General features: G+C 39.4%; 1 protein-coding gene across 2 annotated transcripts in view; it reads left to right on the top strand.

The window, feature by feature from the left end:
* The first annotated feature begins 17199 nt into the window (after positions 1-17199).
* The window catches only part of LOC109214858 (multiple RNA-binding domain-containing protein 1), a 9823-nt gene continuing 3685 nt past the window's right edge, over positions 17200-23337 (top strand). Inside the window, exons 1-10 of one of the 2 annotated variants that reach the window (XM_019378814.1) lie at positions 17200-17391; positions 17954-18061; positions 18393-18507; positions 18848-19572; positions 19681-19812; positions 19975-20064; positions 20218-20341; positions 21547-21870; positions 22175-22239; positions 22898-23060. In XM_019378814.1, coding sequence (XP_019234359.1) covers positions 17390-17391; positions 17954-18061; positions 18393-18507; positions 18848-19572; positions 19681-19812; positions 19975-20064; positions 20218-20341; positions 21547-21870; positions 22175-22239; positions 22898-23060 — 1848 coding nt within the window. In that variant the 5' untranslated portion in view covers positions 17200-17389. Of the gene's footprint in view, positions 17392-17953; positions 18062-18392; positions 18508-18843; positions 19573-19680; positions 19813-19974; positions 20065-20217; positions 20342-21546; positions 21871-22174; positions 22240-22897; positions 23061-23337 lie in introns of both variants that reach the window. The other variant, XM_019378815.1, reaches the window with a different exon arrangement.

Raw genomic sequence — 23337 nt, 5'->3', positions numbered from 1 at the left:
CGGGTAGAGATTCCTAATATGAGAATGATGGTTATGGGGCTTATGATATAACCGTTGCACGATTGCACTCACTCTCACACCTCTCGGTAGAAAGAGTGATTTTGCCCAATTGACTCTCCCGAGACCAATTGGGTAGGCTAACAAACCAAGCAACTTATGGTTCAAGTTGGGTAATTACTCTCTCGAGGTTTTACCCGTTAATTGGGACTACCATTCTGTAGATAAAATCAACATAATAATTAACTAGGAAGTTAATCTACACAAATCCACGTTAAAACAAGATTAAAATGCCCAAAATAGGCTAAACTTGAGTCTCACGAGTGCTGCTGCTATCTGATGTCTAAAACTTAACCTAGAAATAATAAAATATTCTATTTATACTATGCCAGAAAGTCGGACAAAATACCCCTGCGGGGCTGGCGCGGACCGCGCAGAAATGCAGTGCGGCCGCGTAGGGGTCTTAGCCTTCGATCATTCACTTCTGGAGCTCGGGACGCGGACCGCACAAAGATGTAGCGCGACCGCAGGCTAATGGGCGCGGACCGCACAACACTGAAGCGCGACCGCGTAGAAACCAGCGTTGACTGCATAGATATGAGCGCTGACCGCGCTTGGAGACTCCTGAAATGGGTGCTCTCCGAATCTCCTAGCGCGGCCGCGCAACAAATCAGTGCGGTCCGCGCTAGGTCCTCCTGTCCCTACTTTAATGATTTTTGATACTTGAGCAGGTTTCACTCCGTTTCGAGCTGATTCTTGACTTTCGTCACCTTGTCGCTCAAACCTGCAATCAAGCGCACTTTGTAAGCATTCTGGGTCTATTTTATGACAATTCATACATAAGGCATAGGCAAGTATGGGCATAAAACGTGTTAAAATCACAGTTATCACCGCGCTTTGGTTTCTGGGCTGCCTACATATCCCTGGTTTTACAAGAATCAGGCCATATGCAGTTCGAGGTCCGTCAGCAGAGTATGCCGATGGAGACTCTTCAAGAACAGACGCAATATCCAGGACGGGGTGAGTGGTTAAGGTCTGATAGGGTTGCGGGAACCGGAGCGGAATCGCTCCTGCCGAGATGGCCGTTGTTCGTCGATTTACCTGCAAATAAGCAATACAAGCATATATTGTGCGTGAATTTAAACATGATGCAAATTCCCGTCGGACAATGAAGGTTGTCTTTGGACGGTTAGGATGACGTCCTTAGACCATGATGTCCTGGGCCATGAAGCGTATAATGAAGGATTCGCAGGCCATGAAATGATGCTCTCGAGCTATGAGGATGAGGCCTCCGAACCATGATGCCTTTGAATGATGATATGCAAAAGATTAAAAGGTTCCTCAGGCCATGACATGGTGTTCTCGGGCTATGAAAATGGTGCCTCCGAACGATGACGCATTTGGATAAATTTGGCGATCTTTCAGCCCATGAGATGCAGTAGGTGGCGATCTTTCAGCCATGCAAATGCAGACGAAGTGGCAATCTTTCAGCCATGCAAATGCAGATGAAGTGGCGATCTTTCAGCCATTTAAATGTAGAAGAGGTGGCGATCTTTCAGCCCATGCAAATGCAGATGAAGTGGCGATCTTTCAGTCATGCAAATGTAGATGAGGTGGCGATCTTTCAGCCATGCAAATGCAGATGAGGCGGCGATCTTTCAGCCATGCAAATGTAGAAGAGGTGGCGATCTTTCAGCCATGCAAATGCAGACGAAGTGGCGATCTTTCAGCCATGCAAATGTAGATGAGGTGGCGATCTTTCAGCCATGAAAATGTAGATGAAGTGGCGATCTTTCAGCCATGCAAATGTAGACGAGGTGGCGATCTTTCAGCCATGCAATGCAGATAGAGACATCGTTTAATCTCGGAAGGCAGAATGGCAGCCTTATGCAATGTAGAAAATGCAGATAGAGACAGCTTTTAGTCTCGGAAGGCAGAATGGTAGCCTTATGCAATGCAGAAAATGCAGATAGAGACAATGTTTAGTCTCGGAAGGCAGAATGGTAGCCTTATGCAATGCAGAAAATGCAGATAGAGCAGCGTTTAGTCTCGGAAGGCAGAATGGTAGCCTTATGCAATGCAGAAAATGCAGATAGAGACAACGTTTAGTCGCGGAAGGCAGAATGGTAGCCTTATGCAATGCAGAAAATGCAGATAGAGATAGCGTTTAGTCTCGGAAGGCAGAATGGTAGTTTTATGCAATGCAAAAAATGCAGATAGAGACAGCGTTTAGTCTCGGAAGGCAGAATGGTAGCCTTATGCAAGATATAAAAGTGCAAATGGCAATAGGGCTTTTCTTAGCTGATAGCAGATTGCGATATCGTGACTGCTGGGGACACTGTGACACACGGAATGTCACTGGTGTATGTGGATAGCAAATGTGAGTAAACGCAACGGTTTTGGGAGTTGTATTCCTGAACAATGTTTGTCTCGTGAGTGTATAGTATGTTCGATGATTTCGCAATCCAAGTGCCTGCATCCGAAGAAAAATCGTGAGTTTTGTAAAGGGGGAGGTTAGTTCGTATCCCCACTGGCTATGCTTGACCTGCTTGGCTTTGATCTGGTGATACTGTATGTATCATTGGGGTAGCGTTGCTAAACAAGGCAATTTCAATAATAAACATGCGACATGAACGTATAGTTAAAATAATAATTTTTTAGATGAACCGATGACTATGACGTGGTTCGGGACATTGCAACCTTTCTTACTACGGAATTTTGAGGACCCCCCTCAAAATTCTACCCCAGTTTAAATGGATTGATGCTCCTGACTATTGCTTGCGACGATCCGGCTGAAATTGCTTCAGAATTTTGAGGGTCCTCCTCAAAATTCTTCCCCAGTTTCCAATTGCGGGGAGGGGGGAATGAAAATTTTATTGAGTTGTGACCGAACCTATATGGCTGCCTACGTATCCCCTCTTAAACGGGAATCAGGTCAGGCGTAGTTCAATTTACATCATAGAGGAAAGCATAAAGATTACACATAGTAACGCTTGACTGCATCTGAATTAATCGGCTTTGGCCAGACTTTCGCGTCCATTTCTGCAAGTATGAGGGCTCCTCCTGTTAGAACCCGGTGAACCATATATGGACCTTGCCAGTTGGGAGAGAACTTCCCTTTGGCTTCATCTTGATGCGGAAAAATTTTCTTTAACACCAGCTGCCCTGGTGCGAACTGTCTTAACTTGACTCTTTCGTTGAAGGCTCTGGACATTCTGTTCTAGTAGAGTTTACCATGACATACCACGTTCATTCTTTTCCCATCTATAAGAGCTAGATGCTCGTAACGACTCTTCACACATTCTGCATCGTCGAGCTCAACTCTCTGTATGATCCTTAAGGAAGGAATTTCTACTTCGACGGGAATGACGGCTTCTGTACCATAAACCAGCATATAAGGGGTTGCCCCAGTAGATGTGCGGACTGTAGTGCGATACCCCAGTAAAGAAAATGATAACTTCTCGTGCCACTGCTTATGCTTCTCTATCATTTTCTTCAATATCTTCTTGATATTCTTGTTGGCGGCTTCTACGGCTCCATTCATTTGAGGCCTGTAGGCTGTGGAATTCTTGTGTCTGATCTTTAAAGTTTCACACATAGCTTTCATCAAGTCACTATTGATATTGGAGCCAATATCGGTAATGATTGACTGTGGAATCCCGAATCGACAAACAATGCGGTCGCGGACGAAGTCTGTCACGACTTTCTTAGTTACCGCTATGTAAGATGTTGCTTCGACCCACTTGGTGAAATAGTCGATTGCTACTAGGATAAACCTGTGTCCGTTGGAAGCGGCAGGCTCGATTGGTCCAATGACGTCCATTCCCCAAGCGGGAACGGCCATGGTGAGCTTGTTGTATTGAGCTCGCTTGGAGGTACCTTTATCATGTCTGCATGTATTTGACAGTGGTGGAATTTCCGGACATACTGGATGCAGTCTGTTTCCATAGTTATCCAAAAGTAACCAGCCCGGAGTATCTTCTTTGTCCATCCATATTTGATGATAACCAACGAAACAATCTACAAATGATTGCAACTCATGCTTGGCGCAATTTTCAATCAAGATGTGTATATTTGGCAAGGGGAAGTCGTCTTTCGGACTGGCCCGGTTGAGATCCCGGTAGTCGACACAGACTCTTACCTTCCCGTCCTTTTTTGGTACTGGTACAATGTTGGCTAACCATGTCAGGTATTCTACTACCCTGAGAACCTTAGCTTTGACTTGATTAGTGACTTCTTCCTTGATTTTCAAACTCATGTCAGGCTTGAACTTCCTGAGCTTCTGCTTTACCGGCGGACATGTCAGGTCGGTTGGCAATTTATGGGCCACAATAGATGTACTTAGACCGGTCATGTCATCATATGACCAGGCGAATATGTCCTCATATTCCCTTAGAAATTCTGTGTATTCCTTCTTCTCTGACGGTGATAAGTGAACGCTGATTCGCGTTTCCTTGACATTCTCTGCATCTCCTAGGTTAACAATTTCTGTCTCGTCCAGGTTGGACTTAGGTCGATTTTAAAAGTTCTTAACTTCTTTAACAATCTCCTCTGGTATGTCATCTTCTTTTGAATCAATGTCTGTTTGTTGCGTCANCTTGTAAGGGCTATCATCATCCTGGAAGTCAGCCCGGAAGTGACTCATCTTGTCGACCCTGGGTACAACCTGCTTCCTACCAGCTTGCCTCATAACCCGGAGAGGGACGTAAGGGTATGTTCCTCTCAGACCGATCAATATCAGGAAAGGTGCATCTCTGGATCGGGCGATGAACTCCTCGGTCAGAAACCACTCGAACATCCATTGTACTTGGTCCTCAGTCAGATTCTCGAAGAGCTCGACCCATTCTCTAGCATTCTCTGGTTGGGCGAACATATTGGGCATGTAATTCATTCGCTTCGGATGATGGAAAGCGATATGATCATCCCAGTCCCTTCGCTGAATCTCTTGTCGGTATTCACCCTTTGGGAGATGCTCCATGAGCCAAAGTTGAAGTAGCAAATTGCAGCCTTCGAAGGGTTTGGCTCCCTCTTGACACTTCTCTAGGGCTCGGTATATTTCTGCAATGATGATGGGCATAATGCCGAATGGTTGCCCGCCAATTCCTTTCATTAAGGTCTTAGTTACCATAGCCAGTCTGGTGTGGATTCTTGCTTTCTTCATTGGGAACACGATCAACCCCAGGAAACAAAACATGAATACAAAGACCCTTGGGTGAATATGCCCTAATGATGTGATGGCAAACTCGTCAGGATAGGTACGGTAGGATTTCCTGTGACCGTACCTCTCATACAAATAGTCAAAGGGGATATAGGATTCTTTTAGGCATGTCAGTTCTGGATTCTTCTTCAGACCCATCATTTTGAGGAAGCCCCTGCCCTTGCGGTTCTCAGGCATCAACAAACCCGGAGTTTCCCACACTATACCGGCCAATCCTCCTATCTCCTCTAGAAGGGTGTCATTTCAATGTCTCCGAAGTGGAATACAGCCCTCTCACAATCCCAGAACAAAGTAGCAGCTTCTATTATCTTGTTGTTGGGTTGTATTTCCAGGAGAGAAGGTAGGTTTTCCAAATATTTCCGGACAAGAGTTTGATCACTAGAGTGAAGATCTTTCCACCAGCTTAGCAGTTTAGCGGTGGATGATGGTGACCATGCCGAATCTAGGGACTTCGTGTCTCATATTTCTGCAAGACAAATAAGGTTATGCCCTTACCCCCACCGGGCTCGGCTATTTAATACCAATAATTAGCATGAAGCATTTAGTTCTCCAAACAAATGCACAGACGTGGTAGTGTCCGTTTGGGTTTAGGGAAACCCAGTGGACTTTAGACAAGGCTATCTTAAAGAGTCATTATGCGGACAACATAACTGACTCGGTTAGGTTTGACCATGATGCATGCATAGATTAAATAGAGTAAGGTTTCTATGGGGTTTTAGACTGGTACCCTTGAGCGGATAACTCAAGGGGGAAAGGCACGGAACCGTCGACTACACTGTTGATCGACTGGTTTTACCGCAAATATGCCTTTTCCGAATTTAAGGGGTGATAATATGGGAAGAGCGCAACCACTCATTATAAGCGTTGCTTTGGGATCTGTTTGGCACTAGTGGAATATGATGTTGAGCATGATTATGCAATAATTAAAAGCATGTTGTCACGTATTTGCACGTTAAGAAAGCAATAAATACAACAGTTTCATAATTTAAAGCAGTAGTAAAGGAAAGAAACAAAGAAGACAAGTCAGTTTTGTAATTGAAAAGGAAATTGAATGCTTAAAGGAATTAAACAAGTAATTGCACATAAGGGAGGGTACAAATTCACAATAACAATCTGAAATAGTAAAAGCCTAAATATCCCCAGCAGAGTCGCCATGCTGTCACGCCCCCTTTTCCTCGCGAAATCGGGTTTATGACATTTGGTATGGGACAACTCGTTCCTTTTGGGAACTGGGTTTTGCATTTGAAGAGTCGCCACCTAATGATTTAAGGTGCATTAGGACACCAATAGGGTTCAATTCTAAGTTTTGTTTGAATAACCAGAGATAGGGTAAGGGCTTGAAATTATCCTAAGGGGAAGGTGTTAGGCACCCCTCAGGATCCACTAGTGTGGTTCCCGGCCAGACAGTTGATTGTGAATTTATGCAATTTTAGCAAATAGACAAGTATGGGCTCAAATATTAGGGGGGATTTAAACACATAAGGAGCAGAACAATTAAAAGAAAGTTTTAAAAGAAGTTTGCAAATAAAGGGAAAGGGGTCCTAGGTTTATTAAAAATATGGATCACATCAGTGCAATACCCGGTAATCACTCCTCAAAAGAGGGGCTACACGTGGTATTAGCGCACCGATCATCATATCCATATCTACCCTTCTCACCCCGTTAAGGTATTAAAGCGTGGATTGGTCTCGATCGCTATTGCATGCTATTACCCGTCCTATTCCTATCAGTCCCGGAGGAACTTAGGACTACTATTCCTAAAGGGGAGGGATATTAGGCTGATTTTGGTTTCAAAAGGTAAAAATTTAAGGCAACATACAAAACAAATAATACTGCATGTTAAGGGAAACATGTAAACAAGTAAAGGCTCATGGATACCTCCTCAAAAAAACACATAAATATCATGACTTGCACATACATTTAAGGTCTGATTAAAAATACTAAAGACAAAGGGTGTTCAATTGTTGAAGCAGACCAGCTTAATACATAACTCAGATAAGAAGTCCGAATCAGGCCTGCCTGCTGGTTGTAGCAATTTCAAAAGGCGGATATAATTTCATTGTTATTACCCTAAGGCTTGCCTAAGTGTTTGGGTGAGCTTTTAGGAACATAGTATCTACTTACTGATTTAGAAGTGTGGCAAAGCAGAACAACTTTTAAACGAATGGTTTGAGACCCTATAGGCATGCTTGCTAGACCTCGTTAAGTAAGGAAATTAGATTATTTAAATCTGATTCAGAATAAGCTAATTTTAAAACGGACCAGTTTCAGATTCTGCAGGCGATGGTATCTACTATTGCTGATTTTAAACCCTATGGACATGATATCTAACATTGAATGTGAATAGAAACGAACCAGATTTTTTTTACTTACTTTGGGAATCCTGTAGGCATGATTTCTACGAAGGGGTACTGATTTTAATGATATCTGATTTTAACCATTTAGATACTAATAACATGGTATCTAAAATGCAGAATTGAACATACATAATCTAAAACAACAGATCCTATAGACATGATTTCTATTGTGGCCATTTTTAGTTCCTATAAGCATGATTTCTACGAAAGGGTACTGATTTTGATGATATCTGATTTTAACCATTTAGATCCTAATAACATGATGTCTAAAATGCAGAATTAAACATGCATAATCTAAAACAACAGATCCTATAGACATGATTTCTACCCTCAAGCATGCATAATTCCCAACCCTTTTCACTAGCCAACCCCAGTGTTTATTACAGAAATTATGACAGACCAAGTAATGAATTACATCAGAAAAGTATAAAGAAAGGTTACAACCAGAGGAAGCATGATTCTTGACTTCCTCTCTGAGTTATGGAATAAACCACCTTAAATGCCATTGATCCAAAGCCTTTCTCAGACTTGAGTGTGTCAAAGTTCCCTAAGGGTCTCAAGAGGACCCCGGGCAGTGCTCACACCCAAGTTACATAACCAGAATAGAGATGAGTGTAGTGTGGAAATGCCAGCCCTTATATGTCCAAGTTCAGAGGGAGCTCATGGGTCCCAAGGCAAGGCTCACATAAAAGGGGCAGACCTTAAGTTCTAAGAAGATAGTGAAAGTGCAGGAACATAATTTTAAAAAAAACTGAGGAAATAAAGGAGAGGGTAAAGGGTGATAGGGAGACAACCATTAACATTTCACGGAGTTAATGACTCCATACAAAGGGGTCAGGGGCTGGGAATCCATTGCAAGGAGCCCATGTACTTAGGCATGGGTTAGCTTTGGGCATGCACAGCAATGTGAAGTGTTGACATGCCTGTAAACCAATCAGAATACATAACATCTAGAGGAAACATGCAGGTTATGATCCCAGGGGATCAGGTTTGGGTCATGCACAGCAATGTCCAATGTTGTCATGCCCCAAACCAACCACAAGTATTAAACACATTGGGGTAGGGGTTTAGGATCCACAAGTCATTATACATTAACAGAAGAAGGGGAAATTACAACATGCTTAATAATGGTATTGGGTTAAATACAAACAGCAGACAAACAAGGATGTGAGAGACAGTAAATAAGCATGTTGTTGTTGGTGCAGAAGCTTAATTAGAACATGCCAGTAAAATGCAGATACAGAGAAAAAATAAGCAAGTTTTCCACAGCCTAGCCTTGGCTTTCAACCGGCTAGGTAAGGCAGCAATACAAGTAGTAATACAGAAAAGAGAGAGATTTAGTGGAGTGTGTGTCTGAACTCAAGTGTTTTATGCCTTGTGTTCGTGTTTAGAAAGAAAGAAGTATAGGGTATTAATAGCTTTCTGAAAAACGAGTAAAAGAGAAGTAATAAGCTTCAAACATGGAAACAATCACAATTCAGAATCAATTATACAAGTGATTGCCTTTAATTAAGGGATCGCTTGCTTAACGGGCAATGACAGGTTCAAAATAAGGAAAGAAATCAATTTGTAAGCAGTCTGATAGTTGCCATAAAAGAAGTAGTAGAATATTAAGTAAGCAATCGAGTCTATGTATAGAAATACACTAATTTTGGAAAGAATTCAGTAAGGCAAGACAAGAAAAGAAATCAATTAACCTTAACAGGCGAGTGAAATCAGAATTTCACAAAGGAAAAGTTTGAAACCAGTCACAAAATTGAAGGTCAATCAAAGAAGGAAACTCAGCACATAAATAGAGTGCACAAACACTAGACATGCGAGGCCAAACTATTGGCAAAAAGAAACAACATGGAATAATAACACAAAGTTAGCAGACAGCAAACATTCGAAGCATGATAGTCATGTAGGTCAGGTCACATTGAATCAGTAGTGAAGAAACATAGAATATCAAAGCATGCGAAGATCTCACAGTAGCAGGTGAAGAAAACCCCCTTTGAAAATTTATGGTTTCGAGCATAATCGAGTTTTAGAGAAGATAGAAGTCCAGAATCAGAAGAGTCACACAAAGGAATAAGAGATTTTGAAATAAAGAACTTCAAATCGAGCATGTACTTAAACGAACGGTCTCAGACCCAAAGCCATAAGGTTTTCAACAATAGTAGAGTTTTAAAAGAGGATAACAAACGAATCAGACAAAACTCAAACGAACAAGCATTCGTCTAATAAACAGTCAAAAGAAATTAGGGCTTTTAACATGCAAACCCAGGTAGAAGAACGATTAAGCAAACATAGCAAAATATGTCCAGAAAATCAGAGAAAAGTTTCGAAATAACTTAACAAGAAAACCCTAATCGAAAAAGATAAAGAGTTTTGAAAGTAGAGTTTTGAAAGAACCTTCGAGAAAAATGCTTAAAAGTTCAAAGTAAACATAGATCTGAAGCAGATCTTAAAGGAATCAGAAGAACCTTAGAGATTAGGGTTTCAGAAGAACCCCAAATGAGGAAGGCCTTGAAAACCATCGATCTAAGCAGGAGAGTCAAAAGTCTGACTCGAATAGCCATGGTTGGCCGGAGAAAGGTCAGAGACGACCGGAGAACAGTCATCGAGCAAAGACTGGACAAAACCCCTTCAGGATCTGGTCATGTGACCACAGAAACGAACACGTAGAAGCCATGAGAGGATGATACAAGTCTCTGATGACCTTGGAAGGCCATGGATTAGGGCGGATTAGGGTGGCGGCGGCTAGGATTTGATGGGGTTGTAGAGAGAATTTGGGAGAGGAGGGGTTTCAAAGGCGGCGGATTATGAAGAACGAAAAGGGTTTGGGGGTCTTTGGGTTCAATTAGGAAATGATTAATGGGAGCCGTTGATCTAAACGATCAACGGCTGGGATTAAATGGGAGTCCGGGTGGGTCATTTAAATGGGTTGTGGGTCGGTTTGAATGGGTATTGGGTCAGGGTATTTGGGATTCAAATTGGGGTTCAATTTGGGCTATAATTGAAATAAAATGGGGCTAACATTTAAATAGCCAATTTTTCTATTTTGATTTATAAAAAATAATAAAATAATTTATGTAAATAAATTAAAGGTGCTAAAATGATTTATAGTACATACTATCAAATTAAAAATACTGGACTCGATTTTTTATAGATATAAACGCAATTAAACCTAAAAGAGGCTATAATGCAATTATATGCAATTTAGCTTTAAAAATACTAAATAAATTTGTAAAAATATGCAAAAAAAATATCTTAGCCATATTTTAGTATAAATATGAGAATCCAATAAATGAATTACCAAAAATGACAATTTTGGAAATATTATTGTATTTTTTTTGAATAAAATAGGGGAATAAATTGGTTTAAAAATCTTTAAAAAATAAGGAAAAATGATAAAACATTTGGACACACTTATATATGCATACATATGCTATTTTGAAAGTATTTTGCATATTGAAAATATATAGGGAAAAATTGGGTATCAACAAAGATGTGATGCGAGATTTTAAGATAAGTAAGGTAAAGGTAGACAACGTACGAGATACTCAAATGCAGAAGGTTGTGAATAGTCCATACTTCGAACAAAAGTTTAGAAGCGCTTGGATTTAGTATCCAGGAATCATAGCGCCATCGTTAGTTGCATATCTTCCAACCTATGGTTTCTAGGTATTGAGAGATCTAGTTAAGAGAATAAACAAGAGTTAGAGATGATGTGATGTCTCACTTGATGTTCCAAAAGAACACAAGGAAATCTATGGTGCAAGCAAGTTAAAGAAAGGTTGATAGTAATATAAATAGATATGTATAGGTCGCAAGCTAAAGTAAGGTAAAGCAACAAGGTTTTAGGAAGACAAGAGTAAGGACAAGAAAGGGCGAGTGAGAAGGTAACGAGAATGGATAAGTCCTCAGGATTAAGCCCTCAAAAACAAGAGAGCTAATGGTTTCTCTGAGTTATAGAAAGCTCAGCATAGCCTGAACAAAACTCGAAGGAGTCTAAGTGTCACGACCCAAAACACGATCCGTCGTGATGGCGCCTATCGATGATACTAGGCCAAATGAAATTACCAAAACGCTTTCAACAATAACCAGAAATAAAACAAGACCTTCAAAATAACTAAAATTTTTGACATAAAACGGGGTGAACCCCAAAACATAAGTGCGAAAATAAAACACGACATCGGGGTGTCACTAGTCATGGGCATGTAACATAACCGATTCGACAGTAACAAGACTAACATAGTCTAGAATCCAAAATACATAAAATAAGGGAAGATAGGGAAGAAGAAAGCAGGGCTGCGAACGCCGGCAGCTACCTCGCGATCTCCAATGACCAGCTGCGGGTACTATCAACAATCACCGCGTCTTCCTGGATCTGCAGACGAGGTGCGGGGAGTAACGTGAGTACGCCAAGTCAGTAAGTAACAATAATAAATAAGGAACTGAAGATAGTGACGAGCGACACAATTTTAGTTTATTTTTAATAACTTCAGAAAGGAAAATAGTCGTGCTTCCCAAGTTCCGGTAATTCAAGTCAAATCAGTTTATTTTAATCAAGTTCTAGTAAGCCAGATAAGAATGTCTTTCAAATGTTTTCAAAACATGGATATAAGGCAAATGTGTGCATCAATAATGTAATCATATACTGCCTCTCAGGCAATCATCTCTTATTCCTCCCAATCACTCCAACCTCGCAATCACTCATTTCTCCAGTCACTCATTCATCACAATCACTCGGCACTTGGCACTCGACACTCGCACTCAGTAGGTACTTGCGCTCACTGGGGCTATGCAGACTTCGGAGGGGCTCTTTTAGTCCAAGCGTATAACAAGCCAATTATGGCATAAATCAATCAGGCCCTCGGCCTCACTCGGTCATAAATCAATAAAATATGTTGCGACGTGCAGCCCGATCCCATAAATATCCTCATAATTAGGACATCGACCTCACTTAGTCATCAATCTCTCCAGCCTCTCGGGCTCTCAGAAATCAGGAAAATCATCCCAAACAACAATAACATAAAGTATCAGATAGAATACAGAGACTAAGATATAATATATGAGGAAAAACTGTGACTGAGTACAAATAGCATTTAACATGCAATTCAACATGTAACACGGCCCCTACGGGACTTAATTGTGCCAACATATAGCCTAAACATGGTTTCTAACATGATTTACAGTTAATCTGTCATAACACATAGACAGCATAGAGCTAACAACATGTTCAACTTTATAGTTATACGGGACGGACCAAGTCATAATCCCCTCGGTGCACGCCCACACGCCCGTCACCTAGCATGTGTGTCACCTCCAAAATAGTCACAAGACACAGTGTCCGGGGTTTTATACCCTCAAGACCAGATTTACAACTGTTACTTACCTCAATCCGAGTAAAATCCTACTCCGCGATGCCTTTGCCTCTCGAATCGGCCTCCAACCATCCTGAATCTAGCCAAAAGTAATACAACACAATCAATATATGCCAAAGGACTAATTCCACAAGAAACCACTAAACTGGGCTCAAATCCCGAAATTGGCTCAAACTCGGCCCCCGGGCCCACGTCTCGAAATCCGACAAAAGTCACAAAACTAGAAAGCCCATTCACTCACGAGTCTACGCATACCAAATTCATCAAAATTCGACACCAAATGACCGCCATTCAAATCCCCAAAATCATCTCTCCAATTCCCAAGCCTCAAACCCCCAAATTATACCTCAAAAACACACCAGCTAGGTGGGAAAATTAGTGGAGAAACATAATTATTAAATATAAATGAATACCAGGAACTTACCTCAAGAATCACCTTCAAAATCCTCTCAAAAATCTCCAAAACCAAGCTAAAAAATGTAGTGTGAAAAATCCAGGAACCCTCGTTTTTGAACCCTTTTTATACTACCCAGCGATGCCTTCATCGCGAACGCGACCTCCCTCTCCTGTTCACGTAGGCCATTCTGGTTGCCCCTCAACTTAACCCTTCGCGAACGCGAACCCAGCCTTGCAAACGTGAAGCTTTGCCGACCCCACTCTTCGCGAACACGTCCACTTCCTCGCGAATGCTAAAGCAAAATCCTGGGGTCCCCAGCTGCCTCAACATCTCTTCGCGAATGCGACCCCTCTTACGCGTCCGCGATGCACACTCAGACCAAACCTTCGCGTTCGCGTCCTCCTCTTCGCGAACGCGAAGAACAAAATTCCTCAGCTCCCAATGACCCTTCGCGGACGCGACAACCCTCTCGCTCTGTATATGATTACAAAATGAGGCCTAGAGATTGGCTAAAAGGCTGGAGGAAAAAGGAGAGAAGAATCACGTAGGCGCACTTACAAGGTCAAAGTCACACATGCTGCATGACAGAAGGTAGCAACAGTTACGAGATTGAAAGGATTCAGACCACAAGTCATTGTGTGAGAAAGCGGCCTAAAGGGGGGAATGCCTTGGCCTTTGGACTCATTCACATAACAGTTGCCTAGATGGCAAGGGTAGTACTAAAGTATTCGAAAGACATAGGTTATGAAAATAATAAGTGCATCAGTCAACATTAGAGGACGAACGTTCCAACAGGAGGAATGATGTTACGCCCCGCAGTATTACGTCGATGTTACACTCCACAGTATTATATTACGATGATGTTACGATGCGCAATATTATATTACAACGATGTTACACCCTGTAGTATTGTACATTGAATTTGTCGTAAGATAATTGACATCGGTCTAAGGACAAGATTATTTGGAGATTATAAGTATTATGCTATTTCAAACAAGTGACGAGTAAATTCGTGAATGTGAGAGAGTAAGCGAATCGAAGAAAATGAGTTTCGTCGAAGTTTGACAATTTGGGATAAAATACGGTCCAAGCTATAATATCCCGTATTTGTGGACTAATGCCATACAAGGTTTCACATGACCATGATAGCAAGATGTATAAAGTGTGTTAAAAATGAGTAGTATTTTAAGTAATTTAAGATAATTCTTAATTATGTGGATATTTGGTTAATTATGAATTTTTGGGGGAAGATTAACATTTAATTAAGATATTCTGGATAAGCTTGAACCCCAAACGTGGCAGCCCAAGGAGTCTTGGTTAAAGTGACTCTTAATTCACAATTGAAAGTGGCAAAGTTAGGGTGTTTAGTGGCTTACAACTTGTTTGGATGGTTTTTCCTCATTGTATCGTATTGTATTGTTATCTCAAAACAATGTTTGTTTTGAATGTTTCATTAAAATTGGTTGTATTATATTGTTAAATCCATTGTTCCGGAACAATAAAAAGTCCCTTTTTTTGGAACAACCGATTTGGTGTGGCGGGATTGTTTCCTATTTTTTTCCAATTATGCCCTAACTTATTACTCCACAATTCTATTTTACCCCTTTATCTTTTTTTTTTTCTATTTTAACTCCAAATCTCCAACCTATAACCTACTTTATTTTTTCTAGAACTTCTGCCGTCAACGTTATAGGTGTTTTGCCACCTTCTGTTTTATTTTTTCTCCTAATTTGCTTTTAACTCAATTCTAATTAGCTGTGTTCCTTTGTTTTGCCTTCTTTTGTCTTGCTACTTTGTTCTGCTTTCTTAAGATGTTTTTCCTTCTTCTATTTTATTTTTAAAATTATTTTTATGCATAATTTTTGATAAATTTAATATTTAAACAATTGAGGGTATTTTAGTAAACTTATCAGTTACAGTACAGTACGATACAGTCAAACCAAACAGCAAAATATTATTTAACAATAACAAATAATATAATCTATCCAAACAATGTATTCATAAAAAGTGATACGATACAATACGATACATTACGTTATAAAACGATGGGGAACAATGATCCAAACAGAGAGTTAGTCATCCCAAAGAAGTGGGGCCCACCTAAAGGTTAGAAGATAACCTTTCTAAATTCATAATTGAGTTGTTCACGTCTTAAGGGAATGCTTATGTCTCTACAAAGTAAGGAAAGAAAGCTTCAGCAAAGTATCATACAGATTTTGGAATGCAACATGATTTTTTCAACAATTCATACGAGATTGAATCTTAGCAACGTGAGATTTTTCAATTTTAAGGGAGTATGGTGCAATCTTTCTCAAAAATATCATACGGATTTTTAGCTACTCCGATCTTGCCGTCACATATTTTGTCGCGATTGTCGTATGTTAGAGGGATTGTCAAGAGAACCGGCGCAGGTATGTTAAGGCTATCCCTTCTTTCCTTTTGGCATGATCCATACGATACAAATAAAACAAGCAAATGCACAAACTTCCATAAATGACTCTATTCATAGAAATACTAGGGGTTCCTATGTTCTTGATTTCCCATATGCCTTATAAGTCTATCGTCTATCCATGGGTCTCAGAAAATACGTAAGTTGATAAAGTTTACTTTATGATATTAATCAAAGTCATAATGGTCTTATGACGTTCCGAGAGATTTTATTGATGTACTTCTCATACATTGCATTCATTTATACATGTACATTGGCCCATGACCAGATGACGTTATATACGCGCGCGCGCGCGCGCGCGTGTGTGTGTGTATATATATATATATATATATATATATATATATATATATATAGGAAAAGGTTACGACGTTATATACGCACCACCACCTGATCAGCTGGTATATGTTGATGATTTTTCCCATAGTGGCCGAGATGATATGATGGGATGCCCTCAGAGACTTGATGATGCTATTAACACATGTACATATGCACGACATGACATTCATACGCATATGCATGACACTATAAGTATTTCATGATTTACATAGTTATCCAGACTTACAGGTTGAGTCACTTACTTCATGTCTTTTATATACTTATTTATGTGCCTTAAAATATCGGTACATTATTCGTACTGACGTCTTTTTGTTAGGGACGCTGCATTCATGCTTGCATGTATAGACAATCAGTTTGACGAGACCTCATAGTAGACGAAGTTAGCATTCAGCGAATGATCGGTAAGACTCCACCTCATTCGGCGTGCAGCAGAGTCTATGAGTCATCGTATCAGAATTTTGCTACAGACTTATGGGTAGGCCGGTACCATGTCCCATTTGATGTCAAATACTCTTAGAGGCTTTGTAGATAGAGGTTCATTTTGTACAGTATGTCAGAGGCCTTAACGGCCCATTTGTATTCATATTTTAAGAAAGATGGTTCATTGATACAGTGCTTTCCCACTTATAGTTATACATTACGACTTACGAGTTGTTGCAGGTTGGCCTAGTAACCAATGATAGTACGATAAGAAAGATATTTTACGCTGGTACTCGGTTGAGTAAGGCACCAGGTGCCCGTCGTGACCCTTCGGTTTGGGTCGTGACAATAACTTTGGATTGTTTTTGAATTTTTGTGAGTGATTTGAGTCAAAATTTTGAAAAATAACTTTTTGGAGTTTTTAAAATTTTCGTAAAATTTCAAAATTCATCTCCAAATGAAAATAAAAAATTTATGGCCAAACACTGATTTAAAAAAAAAAAAGGTAAAACTTTTTAAACAAAAGTGAAAAAATTTTCAAGGCCAAACGGGCTCTTAAAGTTTGATTTCAAGGCAATTAAATTTTAAATACTTTGTTAATTTTGGTTATGTTTTAAACAAAAGGGGTATTTGCGCGCAGACTGCAAGCTAACCCAACCCTACTTCTACACCGACCCGATCCGTTTTCCATATTATACTTACGGTCGCTTAAACCCCTACCGCCAACAGCCTTTCATCTCTCTCACTTTTGCTTTGAAGCAAAACCATAATCAGAAAAAAGATCCCACACCAATTTGTTAAGGTCTTTTAGCTGTTTACATTGAATTTTGCTAGCAACAGAGCACAATGTAAGAATTATTGCCTTTTTGTATTGAGATTTTGAGTTTCTGTTTAGCTGTAAATGCAAACATTTGAATTATCTCGTTCAGGTTGTAAGAATTATTGCTTTTTCTGTTGGTTTATTTAATTTGAATAATAACCAGGATGGAGTTTAGTCTTTCTGGTTGAGTTGGGATGCAAAGATTTGATTTTTTCTTGGTGGGGTTGTAAGAATTATGCAATATTTTTGTTTATGTTTGAATTTAAGGAGTACGAGAGTTCAGTTTTTGAGTTTCTGATTGATTTTTAAATGCAAATATTTGAATTATCTTGTGCAGGTTGTAAAAATTATTGCTTTTTTCTTTTTGTTTATTCAATTTGAATAAATTCAAAATGGAGTTTTGTGTTTTTGGTTAATTTGGGACGCAGAGATTTGATTTTCTCTTGGTGTGGTTGTAAGAATTATTGATTATGTTGGTGTAAGTTCGAATTTAAAGAATACCGAGAATTCAGTTTTTGAGTGATTTAGCTTTTGGAGTTGGTTCTTTTGGATAGTGTAAATGTCTAATATGTATTTTTTTTGTATTGAAGGTCCCGAATATGTGTGAAGAATTTGCCGAAGTATGTAGCTGAGGACCGCCTCAGAGAATTCTTCTCCCAGAAGGGGGAAGTCACTGACGCCAAGCTCATGCGTACTCAGTTAAGTTTCTTTCCATTTTATTCTTCCTACTTTTTCTTTTTGATAGTAATGTGAGCTGTAGAGAATCCTAAATTTGTTGGATCGAAACGGGTCAAAATGCCGGGAAACTGATATAGAGAGCCATGACAGCCAACCACAACTAGTAAAAAACTTGTTATTTATGTAAAGTAACAGTAATGTTTTTCAGTTGTTTTCGATGTTTTCAACAAAAACTGACTTTTGGACTGGTATGTATAAGTTGCTATTTGCTTGTATGGAGATCTTTGGGGGTATATTTCTGACTTTGAATTATTTCATGTTCGAATGATTGTCATTTTTCACGTTAAGCAGAGATGGGAAGAGCAGGCAATTTGGATTTGTCGGATTTCGAACGGAGCAAGAAGCTGAGGAAGCTCTCAAGTATTTTGACAAGTCTTTCATGGATAGTAGCCGTATTATTTGTGAGGTATGTTTTTTCTGCTTCAATTACTCTGATATTCCGCATACATACTTAGTTCAGTAAGAAAATGCATATCTCTATTCTATACTCTGTATAATTCTGTTATAAAAGATGGCACCTTCATAGTTTTTTTTAAAGTAATCTAGAGAAAATCTCCTCGTGGAAGTTGTTGTAAGCTCCGGAAGATCTTGTTGGGTGTTATTTATATTGCATTTCTATTTTTCATTGTGAAATATTTGAATCTATGTTTTCGTAGGTTGTCAATAATTTATTTTTCTATAAGAGAGTAGTTATTTTCGGAAATATGGGGTAAATGATAACATAAGATGCATTTTCATATAGCCAGATTGCTAGGAAAATTGGGGATCCAAATATCCCTCGTCCATGGAGCAGGCACACTTTGAAAAAAGAAGAGAAGTTGACAAATGAGGATGAGAATGCAAAAGTAAAAAGAAGTTCTAAGTCTGCAGGTTTAAAAGGGGACAAAACGAACAGTAAACAGGAGAGTAAAGATGAGGATCCTCATCTTCAAGAGTTCCTTGAAGTTATGCAGCCTCGGAGTAAGTCAAAGTTGTGGGCAAATGATACACTAACAGCTCCATCTCTTGCACGAAGTAAAAAGGATGCCAATAAGCAATCCCAGAGAAAAGAGAAGAGCCAGGAAAAATTAGATGCTGATGACTCTGAGTTGGGTGAAGTTGGCAAAAAAGAAGAATCTCTTTCAGATAGTGAAGAATCTGAGAAACCTGACGGCTCCCGTAATGATGAAGTTATGACTGATATGGATTATTTCAAAAGTAAAGTGAGGAAAGATTGGTCCGACTCAGAAAGTAGTGAAGACAATGACAGTGATAACGAAAGTGACGCTGAAGGTGGCAAGAGCAGTGAAGATGCAAATGCTGGTAATATCCTTGAACCTGATGATAGAGAGGAATTGTTGAATGATGAGTTCTCCAGATTTAACAATGAATCAGTTGACCCTGCTGATCCTTCATCAAGTGTTAAGGATGAAAAAGAAGAAGATCTGGAGAGCGGACGATTATTTGTTCGTAATCTTCCATACACTACTACGTAATGCATCTTTTTTCTTTTCCCCTTCCATTTTTTGTGTGATTTGAATCACTATATGTTGTTGAGTCTTTAAAGATTTTAATGTGCCTAATATGTGTTCTTGTTTAGGGAAGAGGAGCTGGAAGAGCATTTTAGAAAATTTGGCAGTGTTTCACAGGTTCATATTGTTGTTGACAAAGATACAAAGCGGTCCAAGGGAATTGCATATGTTCTCTATTCATTACCAGAATCTGCTGCTAGGTACCTGTCAATCAGCATCCAAATTCTAAGCTACTGCAACTTTTTTAATCTATTACTTTACCTGCAAGAAGCACATTGATATTCATGCTATAAATTCCGTGTCCTATGTATATTAATGCATGTTCTGGTGGTTCCTCACATTGTACATTTATTGTTCTCCAGGGCATTAACAGAGCTGGACAATTCAATTTTTCAAGGCCGATTACTTCATGTTATGCCAGCAAAGCAAAAAGTTCCTTCAGAGAAAACAGAGTAAGTGGTGTTTCCTACTCTTGTCTATGTTCATAATTTCATACCCCTGAAGATTGATGCACATCCATGCATGTGAAAAGAAGCCCTCTCCTTTTTCCGCCCTTCTTTATCAGGATCTACCTTTCTTGCTATAATTTGTTTATTAATTTGTAGGACAGTTGCCAATACCAAGCAATCTTCAAAAACATTTAAGCAGCAGAGACAAGAGGAAAAGAAGGCATCTGAAGCTAGTGGAAATACACGTTCATGGAATACTCTCTTCATGCGCCCAGACACTGTATGTACACAATCAGATATTATAAATTGAATTCCATCTTTTCCATGAATGTTGGTGCTCTTCTGTTTGCTAGAAGCAATAAGATGGACTGGTGGTTTTATTATGCGTCTACACGTCTACATATGAGTAGGGATGCTCATTGATTTTTCTGAATTGTTGTCAACTCGTAAAAAAACCAAAATTTTGAAGATGTGACTTGGGTATCATGATAAGTATGCTTTTTGTTACAAAGCAAGTTATATCTTTGGAAAAGAGAAAGGACTACGCATCCAGTTATAATGTGCAACCATTGGAAAAAAAGCGGAAGACATCAATAAACTGGGATCATTTTGGGGAAGGTTAAAAAGACCTTTTTTTAGCTTGACTAATGTAAATCAATGTATCTGCTTAATACTTCACGGACAAGCCCTCTTGAGTTTGCTTTATGGATGCTGGACTTCCTGTGCAAGACCAAGGCTAAGAGCAGCCTTCTGTAACTGCAATAACAAGAGCTAGGTGGAGAAATGTAATCTTAGCAGAGATTCTTCATGAATGTCTGCTTACAGATAATAATGGCAGGGTTAACCATAAAGGAAAGTGAGGATAATGCCATAATGGTGGCTGGGAGGTCACCATCTATATCTCGTTAAACAAATGTTAGGCTGTTAACTGGAGTCTAAATGAAATAATTAGAGTTTACAAGTTGACCTGGTCTTCCCTGCAACATGAAAGCAACCTATCATTTTGAAGTACCATGCCATCCTTCCGATAGATTTCTTACTAACACAATCTTATATTAGGGTGTTTTTACTTGTTTAAAAGGTCCTAAACTAAGGTGTGACTGCAATAGCCAACACACAGTTGGAGATTCATAGCAGTTCAGCAACAGAGATATTATCAATTTGTGTTAGCTCTTTCTTTAACATCTTCTTCCTCTATCTTTTGCTTTCTACTTTTATCTGTCTATCTATTAGTGTTTTTTTTTGGGGGGGGGGGGGGGGGGGGCAGACAGCAACTTCTACAAATTGGATATGTTTGCTTTAATTGATTGAGTACATGTTGATTCCTATGATCAGATTGGGATTATTTTAGTTCCTGTTGGAGTATATTATTCTTCTTGTAAGATGATTCGGTTTTGTTCTCTTTTGGGTTAATCGTGCATCATACTGTATCAGTGTTTGGACGTAATGGAAACATGATCTCCTTCTGTTCTTTGGAATATTTAGGTTGTCGAGAATATTGCAAGAAAATTTGGAGTGAGTAAAAGTGATCTTCTTGATAGAGAAGCTGATGATCTTGCAGTACGTATAGCATTGGGAGAGACTCAAGTGATAGCTGAGACCAAAAAGGCTCTTGCAAAATCTGGAGTTAATATTGCGTCATTGGAAGAATATGCTGCTGGGAAAACTGATGGAGTGAAACGAAGCAATCATGTTATTCTAGTCAAGAATTTGCCTTATGGTTCGTCAGAAGGTGAACTTGCGAATATGTTTGGAAAGTTTGGGAGCCTGGACAAGATTATTCTTCCTCCCACCAAAACCTTAGCTCTGGTAGGCGCTTTTAGCTTTGTAGCCTTTTGTTTGAAATTCTCTGAGAACTTTTGTTTAAAATGAAAGTTCTTGATCTTAATGTTCTCGATCTGTTTTTCTTACTTTCCTGATAGTGCATTTTGGCAATAGTCTAATCATTAAGAAAAACAATATGGTAATAGTCACTCTTTTCGTGCCTTAAACATTATTACCTACGGAAACTTCTGGTTTGATATTAATAGATCAATATTCTGCTTGTGTGAGTATCTGGGAAATAGTTGGTCATAACAAGATTGTTGCTGTTTCTGTTATTAATAACAATCAGGTTGTCTTCCTAGAACCGGCAGAAGCACGCGCAGCTTTCCGGGGTCTAGCATACAAACGTTACAAGTAAGTGTATACATTCATTTCGTGCCTTTAATACAAAGGTGATTTTCTTAGTTTAACAAGTAGCAGTATATGTGAAAATGGTATTTTTCATGTCATGATTGACAACAAAGCAAGATTAGGATAGCTTAAGTATTTTGAGCGTTGCCATGTGGTGGCCATGTCTTGATTGTTTGAGCTCTTGCTTTCAAATAGCCTTCAGTTTCTTTTGACTAAAGTTTGAACTATTTCTTTAAAGAATATAATACATGCTCTGCAATCGTCTTATGTAATAGTTGCAGTTGTGGGCTTACGATTTTTATGTTGTATAAGCAATCAAATTGAGTGGTAAAATCGATAATGGGGTCTTGGGAAATTTCCACCAAAAGAACCCCTCTTGAGTTCCTGAATTTTTCATTTGGCTTCAAAAAGTTGGTGAAGTTGGTAACTCATATTGGACACATGATCTTTTCAAGCTTTGAGGAAACTTGGCGTCTATTTCCTGCTTACTTTAGAAAATACCTTTCGATTTTTGATTTTGCAAGATTGAGATTTCTCCTAGCTAACCTTTTGTTGTTCTAGCATTATATCACCTTTGCTGCATTTAATTTTTCACATATGTTGATTGAATCTTGAAAGTCTGGAATTATGAAGTAACAATTGTCCCTTTGTCCTAATGCAGGGATACTCCCCTTTATTTAGAGTGGGCTCCTGGAAATATTCTTGATCAAACAAGTGATTCAAAAAATTCTCTTATCGTCGGTGAAGATGACGCAAAGAGAGTGCTGCTAGAGCAACAAGTGGAAGGAATAACAGATCCAGATGTTGATCCTGATAGAGTTGAGGTATATGAACTGTAAAACCAATGTTTCCCATGTTTATTTATAGAAAGTACTTTGTCGATAAGTCCAACGCTTGTGAGAGTTTACTTGCTAGTGGTTTATTCTACTTGTATAGCAAATAAAGCTTTGTGGATGGATGGTCTGTTGTTATGCACTTTCTTGTCGCCCGGGCATGCGTTGCACCATATGCCATGAAATTTTACTTGTTGAATGCCATTTTACAACAGTGATTTAATAGGAATTTAATCTTATCTCTCCCTGGTAACTCAGAGCCCCCCCC

Source organism: Nicotiana attenuata, unplaced genomic scaffold (genome assembly GCF_001879085.1).
Source record: "Nicotiana attenuata strain UT unplaced genomic scaffold, NIATTr2, whole genome shotgun sequence".
NCBI classification, from domain to species: domain Eukaryota; kingdom Viridiplantae; phylum Streptophyta; class Magnoliopsida; order Solanales; family Solanaceae; genus Nicotiana; species Nicotiana attenuata.
Note: the sequence above shows the minus strand (reverse complement) of the source record. Positions and strands in the feature narration are given on the sequence as shown.